At 51.9% G+C, this 9,745-nt stretch overlaps 1 protein-coding gene and 1 pseudogene across 3 annotated transcripts; both read left to right on the top strand.

Moving 5' to 3' along the window:
• Positions 1-1,959, top strand: LOC120696120 (ribonuclease 2-like). Of its 3 annotated transcripts, none has more exons than XR_005684018.1 (4): positions 1-695; positions 977-1,068; positions 1,211-1,553; positions 1,649-1,959. XR_005684018.1 is itself a non-coding variant. In XM_039979267.1 (4 exons), the coding sequence occupies exons 1-4, from the start codon at positions 801-803 to the stop codon at positions 1,717-1,719; spliced, it is 558 nt and encodes a 185-aa protein (XP_039835201.1). In that variant the 5' UTR covers positions 1-800; the 3' UTR covers positions 1,720-1,959. The 3 variants fall into 3 exon arrangements, 1 of the variants encoding a protein (XP_039835201.1); XR_005684017.1 differs by having other exon boundaries at positions 1-1,068; positions 1,211-1,350; positions 1,451-1,553; XM_039979267.1 differs by having other exon boundaries at positions 1-852.
• Positions 1,960-2,966: 1,007 nt separating this feature from the next.
• LOC120695434 overlaps positions 2,967-9,745 on the top strand; it is a 34,286-nt pseudogene continuing 27,507 nt past the window's right edge.

Below are 9,745 nucleotides of genomic sequence, written 5' to 3'. Positions count from 1 at the left end.
CCTTGCTGACGGGACAAGAGAAGACCTCCTTTCGTCAGAGAGTCAGCAGGGCATGGAAGCATATCGGGGGAAAGATTCGTAACCACTATAGCCATTTGAGTACTCTGCGGAGTAGGCTGCGCAGTACGTTGGGCCCACTTGTCGGGGCCCCAACGTCCTATGTATCCGCACCCCTTGATCTATAAAAGGGGGGCGCCCGCTAGAAGAAAGGACGGGCTGGGTGAAAGCCAAGACCCGGCGGAGGATAGGTTTATACACAACCAAGAACAATACTTCTCCTAGTGGACGTAGGGTATTACGCTCCGGCGGCCCGAACCACTCTAAAACGTGTGTTCTTGTGTGATTGTCTCAAAGCTAGATCAGCCCAATCGCCAAAGTACTTCCCCGAGTCCTTCCTCACTGGGAATAGACGGGTGCGCTCCGCCACTCGACTGTGGGTACCCTAGAAATCCCACAACACCATGGGAACGGACCAACTTGCTGCAACAACTCAGATTTCGACATGGCAAAGGTCTGCTTGTGCTAAACTTAAACGGAACCAACGCCAACACGGCCTCCATAACGCTGTACTAGCGCTGTTGTGTGTTTGCCAGATCTCAAACCTGACGACGGAGCTTCAGAAGTACTGGCCCTCACTGTACTGCAGCTCGCCATCTCTCTGCTCCGGGGGCCATGGATCTCTGTGGGCGCATGAGGTAACGGACTGACCGGAAACCAGTCCTGGACTCCAGTTCTTGTAGCGTTTCAGGCTTGCAGCTATGTTCATAGGTTCATAACATCTCATCATCATCCTCTGATGCATGTCATGGCCGCATGGGTGTGCACGGCCGTCTACTTTGTTTCGGCAGTGGGGTAATATGCATCCAGATTCTCAAAGAACCCACTTCATTAGTTCATTTCATCGCGTTATTTCGTATCGATAATTCGATTTCACTGAAAATTTCACACGAACAGAAGTAAAATTTTCTCGTTTCAGAAAAGCACGGGACATGCTCGTACCCTGTGATCCAGGACGAATACAGCTACTTCTCTACAACCCTGCACCTGTACTCCAGCTACAATGTCACGGTAAGCAACGCAATACCATCTTCATGGACGCTCATGGCACTCTGCTTTGACTGGATATGCAGAGTTTTGTTCACATCTTGTGTGGCACCTTTAGCTGATGAATAACGATGATGGCGTCTGCTGACTCTGCATTGTGCCTCAGGCTATGCTGGCAAGCAAGATTAGCATAGGCGCAGATGATGGCGGCAGGTATCTTGTGGCAGACCTGATTGGCACCATCAGAAGCTCCTTTGGAGCGTCCCCTCTGTTGCTGTGTGAGGGAGGATCGTTGCAGGAGCTCAGGTTGTGCTTCGACAAGGAAATAATTTTTGTAGCAAGTCATGTATCTTACCTGTTTGTTTATTTTTGTAGCAATAATTTTTCACTCCCTGATTTCTTTCAGCCTCTTGACTGCATAAATGGAGGAAATGGCAGTGAGTATGATATAACAGAACATGGCCGGTATTGTCCGAGGTACATCAGCCTGCCTTCTTATAAACCTCGTGGTAAGTGTTGAAGTGATTGGTTCCCTGTCAAAGTTGAGAACCGTATGTCTTGAACACATTGTCTTCCTAAAACCACAATCATTTTGCAATTTCAGGTGGTGACACCAGTGGAGCCACGAGAAGGTTTTCCTCAAACATAATGCTGGCCTTCTTTGATGCATTCTAGTGTGAAGAAATCAGAAATCGCTGGATACCACGCGCGCTTGCAAATCACTGATTTTGGTGTACGGTTTTAGCACCATGTGTAAAGCATGAGGATGTCCCTCGAAAAAAGCATGAGGATGATATATATACAAAGTCTACAGTGCATCATTCAACTACCATCTAAAGTACAATTTTCGACCTGAAACTCTAAAATATCATTTATTTTCCCTTCAAGTCTCAAAACCAGTGAAAACAATCCGTTAGCAAGGCATAACATGATTTTGCATTGCATGGGGTAACTTATTTCACTAGCATCCCATAGCTCATCCATGCTTCAACTTTTATGCTATATATCTAGTAGGAGTTTGTTGCATGGTTGCAACTTTTGGATTTTGACTTTTACGGGATTAACCGAACAAGGTCTAAAAGAGTACACAAATGGACCTATAATATTTCACCTGGGTTTTGTTAGGCTCAACCCTTGTTTAGATGCACTGTGTAAAGTTTTTGAAAAAGATTCTTTGCACATTTGAAGTATTAAATATAGACTAATTATAAAACTAATTACAAGACGAATTTATTAAGACAAATTAATCCATCATTAACACATGCAGGGAACACATGTTTACTGTAACAATTTATTGTCTAATCATGACCTAATTAGCCTTATTAGATTTGTCTCGTAATTTACAAGCAAACTATACAATTAGTTTTTTTTTTATTTCGTCTAGATTTGATATTTCATGCATGTGCTGTAAAATAGTTTTGGAATTTTGAATTTTCCATCTAAACAAGGCGTCGATAGTCATGCCTCCCCATCATATGACCTGGCCGGTTATCCCTACTGTGCGTGCTTAATCAGGCGTCGTCACTCACCAACCAGCATCTCCATGTATAATTAAGAGCTTTTTCTCTGATCCTACCGATGGCATCATGGAACAAGAACTGATAACGTAACCCTGCAAGCCAAGATCCAACGTGCAAGTGGCCGCCAAACTGCAAAAGCAGCCTCCCACGTTGTTCATTGGTGCAAAATGGAATCTGATGATCGTACAACCTTGTAGGCCCTCTCTCGGAACCGGAGCAAGAATCCAAATTGAGAAGCCAAACATACCTAGGTCAACGTGTTTGCTGCTCCGATCCGGTAGCATGCACCCATCGAAGTCTTCTCTCTGAATTCTGAAATGGAGAAGACGTCCAAATCGATCACCATTGGAGGCTTAATTAAGTCAGATATCTGCAAGACAATAGCAAGGTATTGCTCCGGAAATTTCTATGCCCGCCAACGTTACATAGGCAGCACAAGCATCCATCGACAGCTCGCCGGCACAAAGCACAAAGCAGGATGGAAGCGACGGCGCTGAGCTTGGCGAGGTCCGTGCTGCACGGCATCCTGAGCAGCGACGGAGCGGCCGTCTTCGACGAGGTCGCGCGCCTCATCGGCGTCCCGAACGAGGTGGAGTTCGTCCGCAGCGAGCTGGAGATGATGCAGGCCTTCCTCGGCGTGGTGTCCGCCCACCCCGACGCCGCCGGGCGCACCGAGACCATCAGGACGTGGGTGAAGCAGGTGCGCGACCTCGCCTACGACGTCGAGGACTGCCTCCTCGACTTCGCGCTCTACGCGGCCAGGGCCTCCTCGTCGCGCGCCGGCTCCCTGCTCCCGGGCGCCATCGCCGAGCGCCACCGGATCGCCGAGCGGATAAGGGGCCTCAAGGCCCGCGTCGAGCAGCTCAAGCAGCGCAACCTGCGGTACAGCATCGTCGTGGACAGCCCCGCTGCCGGCGAGGCGGCGGCGGGTACCCTGTCCGAACACGACGCGCACTCGGCCGAGCCCGCGCTCCAGGAGTCCGACATCATCGGCCGGCTCGACGAGAAGGCTGAGCTGTGCGAGCTGATCTCCGGGGCGGCGGAGCCAGGCGAAGCAGGACGCCGCCGCCGCGGCCGCACGCCGCTGATGAGGCGGCTAGTGATGCCAAGCTTCTGGTTCAACCACGCCGTGGAATTGTTCTGCGTGCCAACCATAGTAGGGCCAGCAGGCGAGGCGGCGGTGCCGGTGATCCCCACTTCGCCCCGGCGACCCGCCGGCGCGCTGCGCGTGGTGTCGGTGTGGGGGATGGGCGGCATGGGGAAGTCGTCGCTGGTGTGGGCGGTGCACAACGACCCGGTGCTCCTCGACGAGTTCGACTGCGGCGCGTGGGTCACCGTGCCGCACCCGCTGGACAACCCCGAGGTGTTCCGGCGGCGGCTGAGGAGGGAGCTCGGCGTGGCGCGCAACCAGGACCTCGGCCAGCACCTGCGGGAGAAGCGGTATCGGGTCATTGTGGACGACGTGCTCACGTGCACACCAACGAGGAGTGGGACGCTATATGCCAGGTGTTCCAGTTCAGCAACACCAAGGGAAGCCGGATCATCGTGACGACGCGGCGGGAGGACGTCGCCCGGCACTGCGCCGAGCATGTGGCAGAGTGGAGAGGGCATGTCTACGAGCTGAAGCCACTGGGGGATGCCCGATGCCGAGTCCATGGATCTCCTCTGCCACAAGGTGCGCCTTCTTTATTGTTCAAGGCTAAATTTTGGACTTTATCAGGTGCAAACCAATCCCTTCGTGTAAACCGTGCAAACTTCAATCTGGGCCACCGGATGAACATCCAGGGGGGTGCGCAGCGGGAATACTATATATCTTCCGGAAGTTTTTTTTCTTCCCCACAGCCATCGGATCCATCTAAACCCTAGCTTTCTCTCTGCTCATCCTACCTCTCCTCTCTCTCCTGTGCGTGCTGCCAGCCGCCGGCGCCTTCCCGTGCGCGCCGCCGCCTACTCGCGTCGGCCACTGCCGGCCCACTGCGCGCCGCCGCCTGGCCCTCCGCCGCGTGCCGCCTGCTGGCATCGCCCGTCCGCTGCCTGAGGCCTCCTCAGCCGCCCGCCACCGCGCCGCCGCCGGAGTCGGAGGAGACAAAGGAAGATGTTGGATTCAATATTTTTGAAACACTAGTTTAGCATTTCTCAACTGTTGAATCAACATTTTCAAAATGTTGGTTCAACATTTTCGAAATATTAGTTCAATATTTTTTCAATAAATGGGATTTAGTGGACTTTATAGATAACTTGCTTAGCTATCTTCGACAAGATGTATAGGAGGCCCCGGTGCGCAAGGGAGTGGGAGGGAGAATTTGCAAAAATATGATTAGAAGGGCGATTAAGTGTAAAATTATCCAATCTCCCATGCCCCTTGGATGTTGATCTGGTGGTTCAGACTGAAGTTTGCATAGTTTGTACAAAATAGTTGGTTTGCACCTGATATGTTTCCAAATTTTATTTTGGTAATGCAAAACAGAAGGGAAATTACCGATAACTTTATCACGAAGTGTGTAGGGTCGAGATGGCGGACTAGAGGGGGTTGAATAGTCCTTTCTAAAAATAATTGCACTGGCTAACCGAAACTTATGCGGAATTGAAACTATTCGCTTAGCCAAGACTTCACCCCTACAACTATGACTCTAAGTCACCTCCAAAAAAATCCTACACAAAGCAAATGGAGTGCCAAGCTAGCAAGAACTCTCCTGACAATTCTAATGCCAAGCCACACAAGTCTAAGCACTAGTACTTCACAAACCGGGGGAGCTCCTACACAATTCTAATGAGCAAAAGCACAAAGCCAAACCTAAGCTCACTAGATGCTCAAGGATAAGGATACACAATCCAAATCCAAGAGCTCAACTTGCTTAGCTACACAATCTAAGCAAGAGCAACTAATTAAGCTACACAAGCTAACTAGTTATACTAGGATCTCTACTTCTAGCTACACAAGCAAGAAGATGATTAGCAAGCTACACAAGCTAACTAATTACTAGAGAGCAACTACACAAGCACAAGATATAGATGAATGTAAATACAAGACTTGTGATTTAGAGAATGCAAACCACCGAGAAGAGTAGACAAAATTGACACGGTAATTTTTATCCCGAGGTTCACTTGGTTGCCACCAAGCTAATCCCCGTTGAGACAAGCTCCAAGGTTGCCGCCGATCCTCTTGCTAGTGGTGACTCTTAAGTCACACTCTCCCACGTGGAATGCTCACACCGAGCTCTAGCACATGATCCGGCCAAATCACTTGTTGCTCTTCACGTCTCGCTCAACTAGAGTTGCTCTTCGCGGCTCCCGCGGGGTGAACACAATACCCCTCATAATCTCTTCTCCGAAGCACCGCACAATCTTCTTGCGGGCTTCAACGGAGCCTCTTGCCACCAAGCCATCTAGGAGGTGGCAACCTCCAAGAGTAACAAGCACACCGGCTTGCAACACGATCACCTAGTGCCACTCGATGCAATCTCTCAAAGCAATCGCACTAGAATCGCTCTCTCACTCGATCGGATGATTACTATCAAGTTAGAGTGAGTAGAGGGCTCTCAAGCACTCTCACACATGGACACCAAGTCCCCAAGGTGCTCAGCAACCTCAAATGGCCGGCCACAACCTCTATTTATAAAGGGAGGTCACAAACTAGCCGTTATACTCAAAACCCGTGAAAATAGAGTTTTCGCAGACCGTCCGCCTCACAAAAACCGGACTGTCCGCCATTCAAACCCAATGGCTAGATCTGCAATGATTACGTGTCAGAGTCGACCGTTAGAGCCCTTTTGCGGACTGTCCGCGCTCTTTTGGCGGACCGTCCGCCGTTCAGACACTCCGAACACTCAGAGAGACAGTGCCTCTGGATAAACTTAAAGTTTGAGGGGCGGACCGTCTGCACCCTGAAGCGTCCCCTCATAAGAGAGAACTTAAATGTGATACAAACATCAGTCCCAGGAGGCTGATGCCACATTTATTACATCAGATGGTTCATTACCATACAAACCTCCGAGGAGGACACTCGATACAGATGATAATAACAAGTAACCAAGCTACGACATAACACCAGAGCGCGACCCACGTGGGACCTAGCTCGGGCTCAGAGTACTGCGTCAGCGAAATCATCTCGAACAGGGCCGGTTCCACATGCAAGGTTGGGTGTAGAACGATAACCCTACTCGGCGTCGTCTGGTACGAAGTCTGAGTCTTCCTCTATAAAAAGTAAGAATGGGGTGAGTACAAATATACTCAGCAAGTCCAACCACACCCACGGAGGGGGTTATATCAGAATAATATGCACAGGTAATTCAAGGGTAAGGTTACGGTTTAGTTTGCGGAAAGCTAAGTTTTATGCAGGGGTTTGTTTAGCTAAAAACATTTCAGAAACCAATTTTTTAAATTGAGTAACACGGAGTTCAAGTTTTAAACTGCTACCGGACTCCCCGTCCGTCGTAGCACACGGCACAACTGCCGGACACAATTTCAAAACAACTCACGCTATCCCATCCCCAAAGAAACACTAGTTATGTGACCACACCGTAACTCGCCCAATACCGTGGGCACGACTATTCGAATAGCTTTTAACTCTGCAGAGGTATGCAACTTTACCCACAAGCGGGTTACCACAACACGAACACCGTAGTGTCGGTGTAGATCCCGACATAGCCATTACCCACCTTAGCTAGACCTTATTCGCCATCACGGGATTCGCCAAGGGGTCATCGACCTATCTCTGAGGTACGGCCGGGGTATAAGTCATACTGAACATATCCCTTCTCCTTGATCACCCGTTGCTCTCAGCCCTCCTGATGGCTATCACATCAACTAGTGGGGTTTATGCTAAGCCGTTGCCCATTCAACGGTCGAGTGGTTTGCACGATAGTGGAGTTAGGTGAGATGACACACCAACTCGGTCCTTAGACACGACAAGATGGATATCTCCCTTCTTTGCCCTGCCACATTGGCACGAGCACACCTAATAGCAAATCCGTAGAAATGCCATCCATCCCGTCTAAACTTTCTTTACAAAAACACCACATTTATCCCATCCCACATACGCACACATTTTCTTTATAAAAATAAATCGTATTATGAGTAAAGTCCTAAGCATTCTAATATCGATTAACGTCCAAGCAAAATCAGACATTAATCTAGGTGGTCAAGGAATGGTCATCACAAATCAAGGGGTGGCTATCCAACCATGTTTTTATGCAAGCAAAACATATGCAATTTTATAAAAACAGGCCATGGGGTTGTGTTTATAAAAACTAGGATAGAAACATGCATCAAAGGATGGGATTGAACTTGCCGTCTTCAAAGCCTTCTGGGATGTCCTGTCCTTCGAGCTCGGGGTCGCGGAACGGGTCCTCGTTCACCTGCTCACAGTACTGCTCGTTGACGGGTTCTCCTTCGTTCACTCCATGGTCTACAACGCACACAAACAAGCACACAATCAATACACAGAAAATATAAATCTATCGTTGAGCTCGAATCGGAAATAATTAAGATATAGGGTTCGGAGTAATATTTTTGGGTGGATCCCTAATGACATGGTCAATACTATGCGTGGTAAAGTTTTAGGTTGATCCGAGGTCATTTGGCACATGAAATGATAGGTTGATCAAAGGTTTAGGGGTTAAATAATGGTCCAGGGACCTGTTTGTAATTATATTTGAGAAAGCAGGGGCTTGGTTTGTATTTTAGAAACTTCTTGGGTCATTCTAAAAGGGTCAGGGGCTTATTTAAAAATGTTTTCTTAAGGTGGGAGGGTCTGTTTTGAAATATATTAAAAGAAGGGGTTTCTTTTGCAAAATGGTCAAAAGGTGGGAGGTTCCTTTACTAAATATAGGAAAGGGGTGGGGCCTTTGGGCAAAATGTCCTGTCCTCTTCCTCCCCCGCGCTGGGAAACAGGGGAGGGGGGCCGGCGCTCGTCGGCGGCGCCAAATCCGGCGGCCAGGGGCTCGGGGGTGGTCCGGGGTAGAGGGAAAAGGGAGAGGGTGAAGTGGCGGTTCGATTCCCCCACCTGGCTCGGCTCGAGATGGAGCGAGGCGGTGGGTCGTCGAGAGCGAGCGGCGGCGGCACTAGGCTACTCCGGTGGCGGTGTTAGGGAGCTCGGGAAGAGGCGGCACGGGGTTGTGAAGCTCGGAGTGGGGGCTGTGGAGCTCGGGGATGCCCCTCGGCCCTATTTATAGGCGGCTAAGGCGGTGGAGGCGAGGGTGCGGCGGTGGCGGCCCGGCGGACTCCGCGGCCGGCTTTAATGGCGGTGGGGGCCGGCTCGGCGATGTGCGGGCGTCAACGGCGGGTGGGGTGCAAACAGCGAGGCGACGCGACGGCTCGGGCAGGCGGTGACCGTCGCAGGCGGCGCTGTGCCGAGGTCGCCGGCACTGTGCTTGCGCAGGGCGACGGCGCGTGTGGCGAGGTGGGATGTGATGCGTCGGGCAGGCGGTGACCGACGCAGGCGGCGCTGTGCGGCCGTCAACGGCGGTGGTGTGCGCGCGGGCGGGGTGGTATGTGTGTGTGTCGCGGCGTGGCCAGGCGGTGTGGGTGCGCGCGCGTCGCGGCGCACGCGGGCCGTGGCGTGGCGTGGGGCAGGTGGCCGTGCGTGGCACGGCTCGACGCGGTGAGCGCGTGCGTGCGGTCGCACGGCTCGGGGGTGGCTCGGCGCGGCGTGGCGGTCGGTCAGGGAGGGTGTGCGGGGTGAGCGGGAGGCGGTGACGCGGCGGTGCGCGGGCGAGTGGGTAGGCAGTGCCGAGCTGGTGCGCGCGTGTGCGGCCGGGCGGCGCGCCGAGCGGGCTGCGGGGGCGAGGGCTTGCGGGGCAGGCGGCCCAATAGCGCTTGGTGGCGCGCGGTGGCGGGCAGCGTTCGGAGGGGGGCGCGGGAGCGAAGCAGAGGAGAAGGAGGGGGGAAGGTAAAAGAAGAGAAGGAAAATGGAAAAAGAAAAATAAAAGGAGGGAAGAGAGAGGGAAAAGGAGAGATTCGCGGCGATCCTATCGGCGGTGACAACGACGCCGGTCGAGCACGCGCGGCTGTCGCGGCCGCGTGCCGTGGCCAGGCGTGATGCGCTGGTCAGGGCGAACAGGGTGTTGGATTCGGGTGTCGGGGCCGAGTCTTTCAGGGATCGGGCGGAAAAGTCTGGAGTGAACTGAGCTCAACGATGAAAGATTTCGTAAATTAGCGCGTGTTTTAATTTGGTGCATTTT

This window comes from Panicum virgatum, chromosome 2K, assembly GCF_016808335.1.
Source record: "Panicum virgatum strain AP13 chromosome 2K, P.virgatum_v5, whole genome shotgun sequence".
NCBI lineage: Eukaryota > Viridiplantae > Streptophyta > Magnoliopsida > Poales > Poaceae > Panicum > Panicum virgatum.
This window is presented reverse-complemented; position numbering and strand designations above follow the sequence as displayed.